The following is a 19,504-nucleotide window of genomic DNA, read 5'->3' as shown; positions in this document are numbered from 1 at the left end:
TGATCTTAGTTTTCTGAATGTTGAGTTTTAAGCCAAATTTTTCACTCTCCTCTTTCACTTTCATCAAGAGGCTCTTTAATTCTTCTTCACTTTCTGCCATCACTTCTCAGCCTTTTGGCTAAGATCAAGTGTAATTCTTCTTCACTTTCTGCCATAAGGGTGGTGTCATCTGCATATCTGAGGTTATTGATATTTCTCCCGGCAATCTTGATTCCAGCTTGTGCTTCATCCCTAAACCACCATAATCTACCAGTATTATAATTCTCTTGATGAATCCCTATTGTTGAACTTTCACAATATTTCCAAGGGTTATATGCAATATACATAGAAGGCATTTCACAGCCAGCAGGCATGGACTGACCAGTCAAAATGAGCAGCCAGTTCTGGAGGCTTCAGACTGCCAGGCATGAACTTGAGTTTAGTGTTGAAATAGACGAGGTCTTGAGGAGGAGAAATCAGGAAGTAGGCAGTGCAGGGGGACATAGCAGGGGGCTGCAAACAGCATCTCTTTATCAATCACAACAAAAGATTTTTAGAATTTTAACAACACATATGGTTATATTGGGATTTCTCTGGTGGCTTGGATGATAATAAATCTGCCTGCAATGCAGGAGACCCAAGTCCAGTCCCTGAGTTGGGAAGATCCCCTGGAGAAGGGAATGGCTACTCACTCTAGTACCCTTGTCTGGAGAATTCCAGAGACAAGGAGCCTGGCAGGCAACAGTCCATGTAGTTGCAAAGAATTGGACGTGACTTAGAGACCAACACTCTTCACTTTTATGGTTATAGTAAGGCTTCCTAGCTGGTGCTCAGGAAGGAAAAGGTTCAGCGTCAGTGTCAGTTGTTCAGTCACGTCCGACTCTTTGCTACCCCATGGTCTGTGCATGGAATTCTCCAGGCAAGAATACTGGAGTGGGTTGCCATTCCTTTCTTCAGGGAATCTTCCTGACCCAGGGATCAAACCCTGGTCTCCTGCATTGCAGGCAGATTCTTTACTGTCTGAGCTACCAGGGAAGTCCCAATATAACCATATGGGTGGTGCTAGTGGTAAAGAATCCACCTGCCAGTGCAGGAGACATGAGACACGAGACACACAGGTTAGATCCCTGGGTCCAGTATTCTTGCCTGGAGGACACCATGGACAGAGGAGCCTAGGGCTACAGTCCCTAGGGTCTAAAAGAGTCGGATATGACTGAAGCAACTTAGTGTGCGTGCACACATACACACATGGTTATATTGGTGCCAATTTTCTGGATATCAGAATATTTATCAGTGTTGCAACTAGAACACCAATGAATATTCTTTGCACAGATCTCTGATTATTCCCAGTTGCACATTTGCTGAGACGAAAGATATGATAGTCGTACAGCTTTTAGTATATAGTTCCACACTATTTTTCCAAAGTTAACCCAATGTATACTTTTACCAAGCTTATTATCTCATCACATTTGCCATTAAAACCTGTGTACCATGGGGTAAGTGGTTTTGCATCTTAGGTCCTCTCAATCCAGCAAGTCCTCTTATAGATTACATATTCAAGAAAAATACTCTTGTCTGTACAAAAAGAGACATAGACATAGGCATTCATCGTAATGCTGTTTATTATAAAAACAATCCTCAAAATTGAAAATAAATTAAATATTCAGGAATAGGGGGATGGATGGTTACCCGTAGTATAAAATATTAAACAACATCAATTTAAAAAATGAAGATGATGTATAAAACTGACATGGAAAGTTCTGAGGTGCTGAGGAATAAAAACAAGTTATAGGACAGAATACACAGTTCAGTTCAGTTCAGTTCAGTCGCTCAGTCATGTCCGACTCTTTGTGACCCCATGAATTGCAGCACGCCAGGCCTCTCTGTCCATCACCAACTCCCGGAGTCTACCCAAATCCATGACCATCGAGTTGGTGATGCCATCCAACCATCTCATCCTCTGTCGTCCCCTTCTCCTCCCGCCCCCAATCCTACCCAGCATTAGGGTCTTTTCCAATAAGTCAACCCTTCGCATGAGATGGCCAAAGTATTGGAGTTTCAGCTTCAACATCAGTCCTTCCAATGAACACCCAGGATTGATCTCCTTTAGGATGGATTGATTGGATCTCCTTGCAGTCCAAGGGACTCTCAAGAGTCTTCTCCAACACCACAGTTCAAAAGCATCAATTCTTCGGTGCTCAGCTTTCTTCACCATCCAACTCTCACATCCATACATGACCACTGGAAAAACCATAGCCTTGACTAGATGGACTTTTGTTGGCAAAGTAATGTCTCTGCTTTTAAATATGCTATCTAGGTTGGCCATAACCTTCCTTCCAAGGAGTAAGCATCTTTTAATTTCATGGCTGCAGTCACCATCTGCAGTGATTCACAGTAGCAGCACAGTAATGTTACATAAAAAGTATTTGAATATGTAATATATATATGAATAGATAAGTATCTGGGAGGAATACAGATCAAAATATTGATATGCATTTCTGAGAAGAGAAATGGGATTATAGAGCAAGTGCAAGTTAATCTTCATATTTTTATAGTATTTTAATTTTTCTAATGTTAAACTATTCTCATTGTGTGATTTTTAGCAATACTCTTTAAAGTATAAAGTAAAAGGATTAAAGGCAGGTTTTTTTGTGTGTGTGTTTTGTTTTCACCGTTGCTTTTTCTAGCAGAAAAAGCCTTTCCTTTCCTAACTTGTAAGTGAAATTCCAACAAATGGGAAACCTAAAATCAGTGCTGGCTTAATTACAAACCAACTTCAAGGGACTGAGGTCGCCGTGTAACATCCCCCACACTTGATTTAGTGTTCTCCTGTTGCTGTCTTGAAATTCTTAATAGTTTTTAATAAAAGGCCCCAGATTTTCACTCTCACTGGGCCCCACAAATTACATAGTGGGTCAGGACAGTAGATTAGACATTCTTTGTGTTCCAAGAGTCTTTTGTGTGCTTTCACAATATCAGTTTAGTTCAGTCGCTCAGTCATGTCCAACTCTTTGTGACCCCATGGACTGCAGCACCCCAGGCTTCTCTGTCCATCACCAACTCCCAGAGCTTGCTCAAACTCATGTCCGTCAAGTCGGTGATGCCATCCAACCATCTCATCCTCTGTCATCCCCTTCTCCCCCTGCCTTCACAGTATCAGAACCACTCAATAGCCAACCAAGGGTAGGGAGTTGAAGGGTTAAGGGAGTGAAGGGGAAGGTGGGTGTGGGTAGAGGGGATGAAGCCTTGGAAGTCAGCCTCCTCAGTCAGAGTTCTGAGCCACCTTCAGCACCCAGGTCCTGAAATCATAACTTTAAATGACTGGGGTTTCCAGGCAAAACAATATATGGGCTCAAGTCTTGGCAGTTGAAAGCATGTCGCTGCCAAATATGTCTATACCACTTTCTTTCCAAATCTCTTCCTGATTTCTATAGAAATTCTCTGAGAGGATGAATCTGCATATGACCTCAGAAATGAAAACTTCTTAACCAGAACTTTTGGTTAAAATAAAATGTAATATATTCTTGTTTCCTCACCCTGGAAGAGGTAAAGTAGCTGATGTTTCAGGTAGAGGAAAAGTATGAGAAAACCTGTGTTCTGTCTCCTTTTTTTTTTGCATTAGCAGAAAATCACATAGGTTTCCACAATGATTCCATTTTTTCTCATCTTACGTCAACTGTATTGTTAAATACTTGAGAAAAGATTTTTGTGTACAGGAAAGACTAATTGCATCTCTGTTCTATAAAAGGAAGTGAAATGAGCTTCACAGGGCTTGCCTTGGAAAGCCCATCCCAGTGCCCCCAAACCACTGCTTCCTTTTCTATCAGCCTGCTTAGAAGCCATGTATTCCTTTCCAAAACCTTGTCTGAAATGGTTGTGTTCCTACAACATGACTGTTTCATGTCATGTCCTTTCATGGGAATCCTCACTAATTCCCGTTGCCAGCAGCCTTGTCTGCCTTCCTGTCTTTCTTCCTTTCCTTTATTTTTTTCTGAAATCTGTACTGTACAGAAAAATCACAAAAATGTCTACTACTCCAAAATAGCCTCTTTTAATCTTTGGGCGAACATTCTGCAAATTATCTATGTAAAGATATAGATATGGCCATAAATAAATATTGACATAAATGCCTTTCATCATTGCTTTCTTTTCTATTTAGTAGGTTGAAACAAATATTAAATTATAATTGAATAAAATACAATTAAATTTATCGGAAAAATTACATCCTCATCAAATCCTATTTAAGTTCGAACTCTTTATGTTGGTGTTTAAGACAGTTCTCATTCCCTGGAAGACTTCCTTCCCTATCTTCATTTCCTTGAATTCAAGTCCTACTGACTGTGTGAAACTCTTTAAAAGTATTAGAACAGCTGTCCTACCCCCATGTAAGCATCCATCCAATAATCCCTTTGTTTCACAATCCTATATTTGCCATTCAACATATACTGACTGTTGTTAATTATCTTTTTCCAAACTGAAGATGAAGACTGTCTTGCACATCCTTTTATCCCCTGCCTTATTTAGCACAGTGTCCTAGATTCAATAAGCAGCTGATGAATATTTGATAAGAGGGATGAGGATGCTGTTACCACCAAGAAGGGGACTTCACACAGATATTGAGTTCTAAATATCTGTGGATGTGTAGGCACTATTTTCCCTAATCTTGCTCTTTCTATAGGCTCTTTAGCAATTTCTTCCGTTTCAACTCTGATATTACTCTTTTATTTATTATTTATTTATTTTTGGCTGTTTTGGGTCTTCATTGCTGCACGCAGGCTTTCTCTAGTTGCAGAGAATAGGGGATTCTCTTGTGGCAGAACATGGGCTTTTGGCCCTTAGGCTTAGTAGTCATGACTTGTGGGCTCAGTAATTGTGGCTCTCAGGCTCTAGAGAGCAGGCTTGGTAGTTGTGGTTGCCCCAAGGCATGTGGGATCTTCCTGGATGAGGGATCAAACCCGTGTCCCTTGCATTGGTAGGTGGATTCTTAACCACTGGACCACCAGGGAAGGTCGGCCATCACTCTTGTTTAGGATCTAATGGGGGAGTTTTGGGCTTCGTGGGTGGCTTAGACTGTAAAGAATCTGGCTGCAATGCGGGAGACCTGGATTTGATCCCTGGGTCAGGAAGATCCCCTGAAGGAGGAAATGGCAACCCACTCCAGTATTCTTGCCTGGAGAATCCCACGGACAGAGAAGCCTAGCGGGCTACAGTCCATGGGGTCACAAAGAGTCGGACAAAACTGAAAGGACTTAGCATGCACGCATTGGGGAGTTTTGGTTTCCAATTTCTTTCCTTAACATCATAAGACATTAACACAAATTTCCTCCCACTCCCTCTAATGTGCTTGTCTCTTTCAGTGCAATATCCTTCAAACAAACAGTGACTTTACCATTTTATTGAAGGGCTGGAAGCCAGGGCTTCCCAGACCCAGAGTGAATAATATTCTGCTATTCCACTGGTCAAGACTGTCACTTGAGGTTTTGTGTATTCAATTCCTTCAGGCCATCGCTTCTCCTTTCTTGTGTGTCCACTGTGTTCCAGGGTTGTACCAGGCACTTTATACACAGCATTTCATTTCCTACTCACAATAAGCCTGTAAGGTCGATGTTCCTCCATTTTGCTGATGAAAAAAGGGAAGCTCAGAGATTTGAGTAACTTGTAGATATCTCTCTGCCCTGGCAAAGTGTAAAAAGAGGCACTTTCAAAGCAGACTCACTGAACTAACTACTGGCTTCACAACAATGTTAGTAAATCAAAATATTGCAGAATCTTCCAAGGAAAGGTGCTCATTAAAAGTTCCTATTCCTTTGAGAACATACACATATTTACTCATTTCTAGGTTTAATTACTGAAATTTCTGGGCCCTCGCTTTTGTCAACATAGCCAGGCTTAGGGTTTTTACAGGATCCAAAGTCCTTCTTGATACTAAGTTCACCTGTCAGAACTTACTGGACTGGGGCAGGCCAGGTGACAGGCAGTGAGGACAAACTGGGACTGTAACTCCCTGGGTGGGACAGGTACTGGGGTTCTAGCTCACTGAGCATGCGAGAAAGCCTACTTCTGAGCACGTAGACATTATGACAGTGGACAAGAAAAAGTCCTTCAGGAAAACTGCCAAGGCTGTGAATTCCAAGATGTGACAGTGAGGATGCCCTGTGATTGTGGTCGCTGCTGTTTACAAGAGCTTCTTGTGGATATGGAGCTTCATTTCCAGTATCTATCATCTTAAAAAAGGGATTCCCAAAGGCTGGTCTGTGAAACACACTGCTACGAGTTTAGGTGAAACTCTGGTGGAGTCAAATGACTGTGAGAAAGTGTACTATTTCCACCTCACCAAAGAAATTGGTTATGAAAGGCTCTATAAAGAGAAAAATGAGCACCAAACAAACAAAAACCTTGTAATGAAGAAGCCATACTGAAAGCATTTAGAATAAGAATACGTACTGAGTGGGGGCTTCCCTGGTGGCTCAATCGGTGAAGAACCCGTTTGCAAGGCAGGAAACCCCTATTTGATCCCTGGGTCAGGAAGATTCCCTAAAGAAGGAAATGACAACCCACTCCAACATTCTTGCCTGGAGAGTCCCATGGATAGAGGAGCCTGGTGGTCTACAGCCCATAGGATCTCAAGAGTTTGACATGACTTAGTGACTAAAGGCAACCACCACCATGTGATGAGCAACACATACTCTCTGAAATTTTGAGAAATGTTAAAAGAACAGAGAGAAAAAAAGATGGTAGTTCAAATACACAGGGTGAAGGATATTTTTCTACAAGTGGAGAAATAGGGCCTGGTTTCCAAAGTGATAGTACAGAGGCAGAGCTTGAAGATGTAAGAAGTATACTTGCATCTGCTTACTCTAAAAATGTGTACTCCTTCATGGGATGCCTGAAGTGAATCTGGAAAAGAGTTTTTGAAATTGCAAGAGAATCGATAATTGATGGTAGAGGATCCTGCCCTCTCCCATCCCTGCCACCCACAAACAAACAAGGGTCTTCAAGGGAGCCTGAAGAAAGGAGAGCAGGAAAGGACTTTCTCTGAGCTTAGAAGGGCAGAGGGAGAGAATGAGGGATACATGGCGTGTTCTGAAAGGAGAAGTGCTACACAGAGGAGCTGTGTGGTGAGTGGTGGGAAGATTCACCTCATCTGTGCAGTAATGCGGTAGCCAGGTCACTGCTCACAGAGGGATCCAGTGGGCAGAGTGGGAAAGGAACCCAGCAAGACAGGAAACATCTGCTGGGGCCCACATGTTTGGGAGGCAACAAGAGATGCATAAAGCTGTGCTGAGGAACAGTTGAGAAGCCAATGGGAAGAACTGTCCTACTCAGGAGTTCTTAAGGACACAGTCCTGGGAGCCAGACTTGGCAGTTTTAGGTTTGAATCCCAGATCCCTCCATATTTGGAAAGTCACTTCAGTTCAGTTCAGTCGCTCAGTTGTGTCCGACTCTTTGCGACCCCATGAAGCGCAGCACTCCAGGTATCCCTGTCCAACACCAACTCCCGGAGTCCACCCAAACTCATGTCCATTGAGTCAGTGATGGCATCAAACCATCTCATCCTCTGTCATCCCCTTCTCCTCCTGCCCTCAATCTTTCCCAGCATCAGAGTCTTTTCAAATGAGTCAGCTCTTTGCATCAGGTTGCCAAAGTATTGGAGTTTCAGCTTCAACATCAGTCCTTCCAATGAACACCCAGGACTGATCTCCTTTAGGATGGACTGGTTGGATCTCCTTGCAGTCTAAGACTCTTCTCCAACACCATAGTTCAAAAGCATCAATTCTTCGGTGCTCAGCTTTCTTTATAGTCCAGCTCTCACATCCATACCTGACTACTGGAAAAACCATAGCCTAGCCTTGACTAGATGGACCTTTATTGGCAAAGTAATGTCTCTGCTTTTAAATATGCTATCTAGGTTGGTCATAACTTTCCTTCCAAGGAGTAAGTGTGTTTTAATTTCATGGCTGCAATCACCATCTGTGGTGATTTTGGACTCCCCCCCACCAAATAAAGTCAGCCACTGTTTCCATGGTTTCCCCATCTATTTACCATGAAGTGATGGGACCAGATGCCATGATCTCAGTTTTCTGAATGTTGAGCTTTAAGCCAACTTTTTCACTCTCCTCTTTCACTTTCATCAAGAGGCTCTTTAGATCTTCTTCACTTTCTGCCAGAAGGCTGGTGTCATCTGCATATCTGAGGTTATTGATATTTCTCCCGGCAATCTTGATTCCAGCATGCTTCCTCCAGCCCAGCATTTCTCATGATGTACTCTGAATATAAGTTAAATAAGCAGGGTGACAATATACAGCCTTGATGTACTCCTTTTCCTATTTGGAACCAGTCTGCTGTTCCATGTCCAGTTCTAACTTGCTTCCTGACCTGCATACAGGTTTCTCGAGAGGTAGGTCAGGAGGTCTTGTATTCCCATTTCTTTAAGAATTTTCCACAGTTTGTTGTGATCCACACAGTCAAAGGCTTTGGCATGGTCAATAAAGCAGAAATAGATGTTTTTCTGGAACTCTCTTGCTTTTTCGATGATCCAGCAGATGTTGGCAATTTGATCTCTGGTTCCTCTGCCTTTTCTAAAACCAGCTTGAACATCTGGAAGTTCAAGGTTCACGTATTGCTGAAGCCTGGCTTGGAGAATTTTGAGCAGTACTTTACTAGCATGTGAGATGAGTGCAATTGTGTGGTAGTCTGAGCATTCTTTGGCATTTTCTTTCTTTGGGATTGGGATGAAAACTGACATTTTCCAGTCCTGTGGCCACTCCTGAGTTTTCCAAATTTGCTGGCATATTGAATGCAGCACTCTCACGGCAACATCTTTTAGGATTTGAAATAGCTCAACTGGAATTCCATCACCTCCACTAGCTTTGTTTGTAGTGATGCTACCTAAGACTCACTTGACTTCACATTCCAGGATGTCTGGCTCTAGGTGAGTGATCACACCATTGTGATTAACCTGGATGTGAAGATCTTTTTTGTACAGTTCTTCTGTGTATTCTTGCCACCTCTTCTTATTTGGAAAGTAGTAAGAATTAAATTAGGTCATACATGTGATGCTTAGAAGTGTGCCTGGCACATTAGTAAACATTCAGTAAGTTTAAGATACTGTTATTGCTGGTGTTATATTGTTGTTAAGGGCTTCCAAGGGGGCGCTAGTGGTAAAGAACCTGCCTGCCAATGCAGACATAAGAGATGCAGGTTTGATTCCTGTACTGGGAAGATCCCCTGGAGGAAGGCATAGCAATCCACTCCAGTATTTTTGTCTGGGAAATCCTATGGACAGAGGAGCCTGACAGGTACAGTCCATGAGGTCATAAAGAGTTGGACACGACTGAATGACTTAGCATCTCTGCATGCATTGTTGTTAAACTGTGGTGGAACCAGTCATAACAGTCTTCTAAAGAAACATGAAGTCACCTGGGACAACCAAAGCTAGGAGCCTAGTCATGATATGAAGCAGGAAACCAAGGCTGAAGCTGGTCCTCCCAGGCACTGTGAGAGTTCTCAGTGCGATGTAGGCTGGGCTCCCAGGTAGGAAGGGAACTTAGGGAAGTCCAGGAGGGATGTGAGACATCTTAGATTAAGCTTCTAGGTGAGGAAACACTCAGAGTGCTGACAAGACCTAAAATGTTACCATAAAAACCATGGCCACCATATATGCATTCATCCCATTTCTTTGACACAATTTTGCTGAGTACCTGTTATGTACCAGCCCCCTTCTAGTGCTGGTGATGCAGCAGTCAACACACACAAACATCCCATCTTAAAGGAGCCCATATCCTAGTGGGAGCACTAGCAATTGTGCAGCCTGACCTCAAACTCCTTCCTCACATTATTGCCTCATTTTCCCAGCAAACTGATTAGGTGGGTAGTCTCAGCCCCATTTTTCAGACAAAAGTTTAAATTTTGCTGCAAATCAAATAGCTAATAAATGGCAAACCCAGGTCTCCATCAACAATCTAATTCTAATGTTCATGCTTATAAAGAAAAGTTCTGTGTTTGGTCTCAATGCTGCTGAATAATTTTGGTAGGTGAGGGGGAAAGCCTTAAGAGCTCAGGGGCTGAGGACCTATAAAGTCAAAATGTTACGTGCTGGATTCCCCAAGAATGACGGGAGAAGATGAGATGTGGAGGGAAATGTGAACTTGGCATTGAATTCCTAGAGGAAGTGAAAGTGGGTTGTGGAGGAACCCACGGTAAGAGGAACTGTAAGAGGAAATGTGGACCTCAAAGGCAAATAGGTGACCGAGCCATAGAGTAAGAGCAGCCTTGGTTTGCAAGTTGATCAACTGCTTCCTCATTCCTGCTGAAGTGGGGAAGGAGTAGGTGAAGTTCTGTCCTCCATTGTAGAAGGTCTTGGATGCCTTGTTTAGGCAAGGAGATGAAAGGGCAGACGTCGGGGAAGCTGAGGTTGGAAGATCACCCCAGAGCCTCCTGTCAGACCCCAGTGGATGGATGGACAGAGGGTTGAGGCCAGGGAAGGATTTCATTCCCACAGAGTTGGGAAGAGAAGCAAGTAAGCTTGGAGACAGGCTGGAGACACAGGTAAAAGAAAAGCAGGAGAGCACTATGTACCTGGAACCTTGTGAGAGGGGGTTGAAGGGTCACATGTGCTGCATTCTAAGTGGAATGTCAAAGAGGTCAAGTCCAACTGCAAACTCACTTGCCTAGGTGTGCACCCTCATCAATGGCCTCCTCTCTGCCTTTGTCGCTGGGGAAAGGAGGACCCAGCATCACCAGAACTCTCCAGGGAAACTTGACTGTTTCCAGCCTATCCCACTGAACTTAGAGGTATCTGTGGTCACCAGATTGGAAGGAGCAAGGATATCACCAGGTATATACAATTTCACAGCCATACCTGCTCACTATTACCATGCCAGGGCCAAGATGACACCAAATCCCCGATTCTTAATATCATGCTATAAAATTTTTGAGATCCCAAATTGACCAGCTAGCAGGTAGGTGGTCTGGCCTGGAGAAAAAGTCCACAAAATGTAAATTATAGATTTCATCAGCTGTTTTTTGAAACAGTTGTTCTGTTCCTTTTGACTAACACTTCTCCAAATTTGTAACTTTAAAGGTTTTGATGAAGTGTAGAGGGGGAAGGAAGAGGGGATCCACTCAGTTGTATCCAAAATTCCTAGAGGCCCATAGTGTGAACATATAGGAATGAAGAGCCAAGGTGGAGGAGGGAGAAGACAGATTCTAGCTGATGAGGCCTAGAGTGCAGGCACTTCCAAACTTTAACAGGATGAGGAATCCCCTGGGATCTTGTGAAAATGCAGAAGCTGATTCAGTGAGTCTAGGGTGGGATCTGAGATTCAAGCTCCCATTTGATACTGATGCTGCTGATCTACAGACCATGCTTGGAGTAGCAAGGACCCACACTACATAACTATTTATAAGGTGCTTCAAAAGATGGTTTTATTTTGAGGTAGGAAGGCTGCTAACTGACCCATGAAAACATTGTTTTGATGTTTACTCACTAAGTCATGTTCGACTCTTTTGCAATCCCATGGACTGTAGCCCGCTAGACTCCTCTTGCCATGGGATTTCCCAGGTAAGGATACAGGAATGGGTTACCATTTCCTTCTCCAGGGGATCTTCCAGATGCAGGGATTGAACCCTGTATCCTGCATTGCAGGTGAATTCTTTAGCATGAAAATATAGTGGGCATCAAATTTACATTTAATAGTAGGATGATTGCAAAACTTGTAGCCAGAATTTATGGGTTAAAATCCTGTTTCTACCATTTTCTAGTGATAAAATTTTAGATAGATCATGGATCATTTCTGTCAGTTTCTACTTCTAAAAAAGTAATAAAATCTGCTTTGGTTGACTGACTATATAGGTGGAGATGAGGATTAAAGAAATAACTTAGTGAAAGTGCCTTATAAACTGAAGGTGCATGTGTGTAAGCATATTATTATTGTTGTTATAATTATTCTAATATTTGAGGCCAAAGATAACTTACAATAGCTCCCATTTCTATTTTAATTATAAATAGATAGAAACCATCGCCACGTGTTTGCATCTGTCTGACACTGTGTTAAGCTCCATTCTACAGATGAGGAAAGTAAGACCTAGAACCTTAAGATTATGCCCAGCTCTATGTATTGATGCTGTGATATGAACTCAGCCTGACTCTTTAAAATTCAAAATCTTTTCTTTTTGTTTATTTAATTAATTTATTTTATTTTTGGCTGTGCTGAGTCTTGTTCCTGTACACAGCCTTTCTCTAGTTGTGGCAAGCAGGGGCTACTCTCTAGTGGCAGCGTGTGGGCTTCTCATTGCAGTGACATCGCTTGTTGCAGAGGATGGGCTCTAGAACACAAGCTCAGTAATTATGGCGCATGGGCTTAGTTGCTCTGAGGCATGTGGAATCTTCCTGGGCTAGTGATCAGACCTGTCCCCTGCATTGGCAGGTGGATTCTTAACCACTGATCACCAGGGAAGTCATGAAGTTGTTATTCACTGCATTGGTTGATTCATTGTAGGAAACACCCACTATCATAGAAAAAGATGGTCTAGAACAGGGGCTGGCAATTTTTTTTCCATAAAGGGCCAGAAAGTGAAAATTTTAGGCTCTGCATGCAAAATTTAGGTCCTTCTTGCAACCATTCCACTCTGTCATAGCAGCACCAAAGCACTCACAGACAATATGTGAAGGAATGGGTGTGGCTATGTTAAAAAGAATGTTATTTACAGAAACAGAAAGAAGGATGGATTTGGCCTGCAAATGATAGTTTGTGGATCCTTGGTGCAGAAAATTCTGAGTTGTCCAATATGGTAGCCCCTTGCTCCATATGACTATTTAAATTTAAGTGTATTTCAGTTAAATCAAAAAGTCATTCCTCAGTTGCATTAGCCACATCTCAATTGCTCATAGGTAGATAGATATAGGTGGCTGGTACTATTGAACTGAACAGTGTAGACAACATTTCCACCATCACAGAAAATTTTATTGGAGAGCTTGGTCTAGATTATCTTTGGTGTGGGGGAGAAATCCCTTACGAGTAGCTGTGAGGACAGGGACATTCTGGGTCCTGGCTTTGCTATACGATTCTAAATACATTACACCATCTTTCAGAGTCTCAGAAAATGGGGCTAATCCCTTTGAATACTCCTGCCAATGCAGGAGCTGAAGGAGACATGAATTTGATTTCTGGGTTGAGAAAGAATCCCTGGAGGATGAAATAGCAACCCACTCTAGTATTCTTGCCTGGGAAATCCCACAGACAGAGGTGCTCAGTGGGCTACAGTCCATGGGGTTGCAAAAGAGTTGTACACAACTTAGCGACCAAACAACAACAACAAAACATTCTTCACTGTGCTGTTGTGGGAACTGGAAAAGAAGGGCTTCCCTGGAGGCTCAGACGGTAAAGAATCCACCTGCAATGCAGGAGACCCAGGTTTGATCCCCGGGTTGGAAAGATCCCTTGGAGAAAGGAATGGCTACCCACTCCAAAATTCTTGCCTGGAGAATCCCATGAACAGAGGAGGCTGGTGGGCTACAGTCCATGGGGTGACAAAGGGTCAAATACGACTAAATGACTAAGCGTGCACACAGGTAAAGAAATGTGTGAGAGGTACTTCGTAATTTATTAGGAGTTGCACAAACATAAGCCATCATTAGGACTCTGGCTGTTGTTTGAAATGTGGAAAAATGTTTGGGGGCAGAATTTGTGAAGCTACTTGATTTGAGAGGAAGAGATTTTCCTTTAAATCAACCAATGGAAGCCATTAGGATGCCAAAGAGTTACCAAAATAAGGAAATCTTATTATTTGTAGCATATTCTAATTTTTGGACTGTAAAGAGACACAAAACTCAGCAGAATTCAGTGATCATTCATCTTTCAGAGTTTGGAGTTGCCTTGGTAATGTTTACCATCTTCAGGACACAAGACAAAATGTCTGGATGGGAGCTATATGAGATTGGGCAGGTCACAGTGTCCTTCCTGAAAGAGATTAGAGATTTATTCTTCTTTGTCATACTCTAGGTTCTGGCATCTTCCTGTAGCTTCCCCCTCACAGAAGTCCCCTTTGCCCCACATCCACTGTGAGTCCCCACATAGGTCAAAGATGAAGCTCAGGACTTCCCTGGTGGTCCAGTGGTTAAGAATTTGTCTGCCAATGCAGGGAACATGGGCTTGATTCCTGGTCCAGGAAAATCCCATGTGCCGCGGGGCAACTAAGCCCGTGCACCACGACTACTGGAGCCTATGTGCCTAGAGCCTGTGCTCTGCAACAAGGGAAACCACTGCAATGAGAAGCCCACACACCGCAAGGAAGAATAGCCCCTGTTTCCTGCAACTGGAGAAAACCTGTGCGCAGCAATGAAGACTCAGTACAACAAAAATTTTTTTAAAAAGATAAAGCTCAGTTTTGCCACAGACTGATTGGCCAGCCCTTGGTTGCCCGATGACTCCAGTATCTCTGTGGCTCCCAGTGCTTCTCCTTCCATCTGTTCCTAATCATAGCCATAAATCACTCTTCTAGGAAAATGCTTGCCAGTCATTTCCTGTTTTGTCAGTCTACAGTCCCCTCTGTCCCTTAGGAATTCTGTCTCTCAAGGTCCTGAGGTCCAGACCACCCTCTGTGACAATTTACTATGGTCATCCACTTGAGTGCCCAGGCGAGAAGATTTCCTGCTGTTTAAGGCTGGGTACAACCCTCTGATCTCTGCTTGTTCTGGTGGCTCAGATGGTAAAGAATATGCCTGCAATGCACGAGACCCAGGTTTGATCCCTGGGTTGGGAAGAAGAGAATGGCAGAAGAAAAGAGAATGGCAACCCAGCCCCACTCCAGAATTCTTGCCTGAAGAATCACCATGAACAGGGGAGGCTGGTGGGCTATAATCCATGGGGTCACAAAGAGCCAGATATGACTGAGGGACTAACACACAACCCTCTGATCTCTGCTCATTGCTACCAGTTACATTTCACTTAAACACTTTCTTGTGGCTTTTCATATGAGCTTTCCAGAATCGGTCTCATCCTTTCTACCTTCTCTCCTATTTCCTTTCACTATGCTTTTTCTCTCTGCTTACATACTCTTAACAATTCAGTTCTTTGCTCTCCAGCTAACACTTACCTGTCAGGCAGGCAGGAAGTTTCTTGTTCTCATACACAGCTACTGGGCATACACTGTATAGTGGTTGAACCTTGAAGAAAGAAATTTGGGAATATTTTTCTAAATCCTTAAAAAATCAGTATATCATCTTACCAGGAGTTCCACTTCTAAAGAAGAATTCTAAGTAAGTAATAGAGATGCACTGAAAATTCCCAACCGGGGATATTCATTACTATATTGATTGTGTGTTAGATGCTCAGTCATGTCCGACTCTTTGCCACTCCATGGACTGTAGCCCTCCAAGCTCCTCTGTCCATAGAATTCTTCAGGCAAGAATACTGGAGTGGGTGGCCATCTCCTTCTCCAGAGGATTTTTCTGACCCAGGGATTGAACCCTGGTCTCCTGCATTGCAGGTGGGTGCTTTACTGTCTGTACTTCTACCAAAGCCCTATAAAGTACAGTAAGTGTATGTAATATCCTCTAATTTGTATTTTTAAAAGTATATATATATATTTACATAAACATAGCTGTTTATTTATGCATAGAATCTCTGTGGAAGAATAAATAAACTAGTGAATGTTGGGAGGAGGACATCTCGGGGTCTAGAGATCATGATGGTAGCACAGACTTACTCCTTTCTTATGAACCATAGGACACTCTTCTTTGGGAGGGAGTGATATGCTGCATGGCTTATGCGGGTCTTAGTTCCCCAAGCAAGGGTCAAACCCAGGCCTTCAGCAGTGAAATTGTGGAGTCCTAACTGCTGAACTACAAGGGTTTTACCATATGATACTTTTTAACTCTACTTTTAAAAGAAGAATATTTATTATTTGTTTATATTACACGTACATTTGCACACACACAGTATGTTTGGTCAGTGGCTTTAGAATTCAGAATCTCACTGTTAAATCATTTATTAAGTCAGTCAACAAATATTTATCCAGCCTCTCTATTTCTGTCTTGAATAATACACTGCACTGGACATTATTCACACAATAAAATCAGTACAAGAGTAGCAGGTGCTTTTTGGAGCCAGAAAGATCCAGGTGTTCTTCCTCTAGAAATGTTTGGGACAGGCTTCATTGTAGACTGAAGACGTAATAATAACCTCTCCATCATGTGACTTACAGTTTGCTAAGGGAATTTACCAAAATGGACCACAACTTGGACAGAACAGATGATGAAGACATTATCTCTGAAAACTGTCAAACTGACTTCCTTCAAGATTTGGAGACTAAAAAATGGGTAAGGGACAGACTTAAACATCACAGTGGGTAAAGAGAGAAACTGCACATTTTGTATCCTCCCAACAGGTACAAGATGTTCAGAGCTTGAAAAAGAGGGAGGTACTCTTTCTTCTGAAGGCAGCTGTTATTACACAAGGGACTTACTAGTGTTCCCATATAGAGAATTGTGCATTACATTATCTTTGTTCTTGGAATTTACAAAATAACTGTGACATTTTTCACCTCAGAGCAAATTACTCTGTGTAGGTTTGTTCTTGAATTGCAAATTGTCTCCCAATAGGATGCCTTATAGAGATCCATCATTTTTCAACAGAAGTATGGTAGATTTGTGGCTTCCCAGTAGCTCAGTAGTAAAGAATCCCCCTGCCAATGCAGGAGCCACGAAAGACATCCCTGGGTCAGGAAGATCCCTGGGAGGAGGAAATGGCAACTCACTCCAGTGTTCTTGCCTGGAAAATCCCATGGACAGAGGAGCCTGGTGGGCTGCAGTCCATGGGGTGACAATGAGTCAGACTTGACTGAGCATGCACACGTGACAACCCTTGGTTTATTTAGAATACTCTATTTGTTTCAGATGTACAGCATAGCGATACAGTATTTTTATACATTATGCTCCATTAAAAGTTATAATAGGATAATGACTATAATTCCTTGTGCTATATGATATATTCTTTTGCTTATCTATTTCTTAAAATATTTATTGGAGTATAGTTGACTTACAATGTTTTGATAGTTTCAGGTCTATAGCAAAGTGAAAGAGTTATATATGTATTCTTTTTCAGATTCTTTTCCATATAGGTTACTATAGAATATTTAGTTGAGTTCTCTGTGCTATGCAGTAGGCTCTTATTAGTTATCTATTTTATATATAATCGTGTGTATATGTTCATCTCAATCTCCTAATTTATCACTTCCCCCCAAGTTTCCCCTTTCGTAACCGTAAATTTGATTTTGAGACATGAGTCTGTTTATGTTTTGTAAATAAGTTCATTTGTATAATTTTCAGTGTATATGTGTATTGTTGTTGTTCAGTTATTCAGTCATGTCCGACTCTTTGCGAACTCATGAACTGCAGCACGTGAGGCTTCCCTGTCCTTCACCATCTCCCGGAGTTTGCTCAAACTCATGTCCATTAAGTCGGTGATGACCATCAACCATCTCATCCTCTGTCATACCCTTCTCCTCCTGCCTTCAGTCTTTCCCAGCATCAGGGTCTTTTCCAATAAGTCAGCTCTTTGCATCAGGTGGCCAAAGGATTGGATCTTCAGCTTCAGCATCAGTCCTTCCAATGTATATTCAGGGCTGATTTCCCTTAGGATTGACTGGTTTGATCTCCTTGCAGTCCAAGGGACTCTCAAGGTCTTCTCCAGCACTACAGTTCGAAGGCATCTATTCTTCAGTGCTCAGTCTTTTTTATTGTCCAGCTCTCACATCCATACATGACTACTGGAAAAACCACAGCTTTGACTCTAAGGACCTTTGTAGGCAAAGTAATATCTCTGCTTTTTAATATGCTATCTAGGTTTGTTATTGCCTTTCTTCCAAGAAGCAAGCATCTTTTAATTTCAAGGCTGCAGTCACCATCCACAGTGATTTTGGAACCCAAGAAAATAAATATGTGTATTAGATTCCAAATATAAGTGATATCATCTGGTATTTGTCTTTCTCTGCCTGGCTTACTTCACTTAGAATGATAATCTCTAGGTCCATCCATATTGCTACAAATGGCATTATTTCATTCTTCTTTGTGGATGAGTAATATTCTATTATCTATTCCTTTACCTAAATTCATCTGGCAGTGGACATCTAGGCTGCTTCCATGTCTTGGCTATTGTAAATAGTGCTGCAATAAACATAATGGTGCATGTATCCTTTTGACTTATGATTTTCTCCAGATATTCTTTGGAACTCTGCATTCTGATGGATATGTCTTTCCTTTTCTCCTTTGCCTTTCATTTCTCTTCTTTTCTCAGCTATTTGTAAGACCTCCTCAGACAACCATTTTGCCTTTTTGTATTTCTTTTTCTTGGGGATGGTTTTAATCACTGCCTCCTGTACAATGTTACTAACCTCCGTCCATAGTTCTTCAGTCACTCTGTCTATCAGATCGAATCCCTCGAATGTATTTGTCACTTCCACAGTATAATCACAAGGGATTTGATTTAGGTCATCGTAAAGGATTTGATTTCTCCAGATATGTGCCCAGAAGTGGGATTGCAGGCTCATGTGGTAACTTCATTTTTAGCTTTTTAAGGAATATCCATGGACTTTCTGGGTAGCTCAAATGATAAAGAATATGCCTGCATTGCAGGAGACCTGGGTTTGATCCCTGGGTCAGGAAGATCCCCTGGAAAAGGGCATGGCAACCCACTCCAGTATTCTTACCTGGAGAATTCCATGGACAGAGGAGCCTGGGAGGCTATGGTCCATGGGGTCTCAAACAATTTGCAGTGCCACCAACACTGTAGGAGGGTTCCTTTTTCTCCACACCCTCTCCAGAATTTGTTACCTGCAGGCTTTTTGATGATGGCCATTCTGATTGGTGTGAGGTGATACCACTTTTCTGTTTAATTATGTCCCATTTGTTTATTTTTGCTTTTATTTTATTTTTTGCCTTAGGCAGATCACGAAAAATATTGCTGCAATTTATGTCAGTGTGTTCTGCCTGTGTTCTCTTCTAACAATTTACCATTTTGAGTTTATTTTTGTATATATATGGTGTAAGGAAATGTTCTAATCTCATTGTTTTACATGTGGCTGTCCAGATTTTCCAGCACCTCTTATTGAAGGGACTGTCTTTTCTCCTTGTATATTCTTGTCTTCTTTGTTAAAGACTAATTAACCATAGATGTGTGGGTTTATTGCTGGGCTCTCTATTCTGTTCCATTGATCTATGTGCTAGTACCACACTGTTTCAATTATCGTAGTCTTGTTGTGTAGTCTAAAGTCTGGAAGGGTAATACCTTCAGCTTTGTTCTTTTTTCTCAGGATTGTTCTGGTAATTTAGGGTCTTTTTTGTGGTTCCATATAAATTTTAGTATTATTTGTTTTAGGTCTATGAAAAATTTCCTGTGTATTTTAATAGACATTGCATTAAATCTATAGACTGTTTTAGGTAGTATGATCATTTTAATAATATTAATTCTTCCAATCCAAGAGCACAGAATATCATTCCATTTCTTGTATCATCTTCAATTTCCTT

General features: G+C 42.0%; 1 protein-coding gene across 12 annotated transcripts in view; it reads left to right on the top strand.

Annotated features, from left to right (window-relative positions):
• Positions 1-19,504, top strand: part of SMCO2 (single-pass membrane protein with coiled-coil domains 2) — an 82,486-nt gene that overhangs the window by 41,281 nt on the left and 21,701 nt on the right. For 4 of the 12 annotated variants that reach the window (XM_081591886.1, XM_081591881.1, XM_081591888.1 and 1 more), the window contains one exon: positions 16,186-16,300. In XM_081591886.1, coding sequence (XP_081448012.1) covers positions 16,208-16,300 — 93 coding nt within the window. In that variant the 5' untranslated portion in view covers positions 16,186-16,207. Of the gene's footprint in view, positions 1-9,364; positions 10,528-10,616; positions 10,817-16,185; positions 16,301-19,504 lie in introns of those variants that run through there. The other 8 variants (XM_081591883.1, XM_081591877.1, XM_081591884.1 and 5 more) reach the window with 4 other exon arrangements.

The sequence above is a fragment of the Giraffa tippelskirchi genome, chromosome 4 (genome assembly GCF_054371585.1).
Source record: "Giraffa tippelskirchi isolate mGirTip1 chromosome 4, T2T-mGirTip1v1.2.pri, whole genome shotgun sequence".
Classification (NCBI taxonomy): Eukaryota; Metazoa; Chordata; class Mammalia; order Artiodactyla; family Giraffidae; genus Giraffa; species Giraffa tippelskirchi.
The sequence above is the reverse complement of the archived record's forward strand: the minus strand, read 5'-3'. Positions and strand labels throughout refer to the sequence as shown.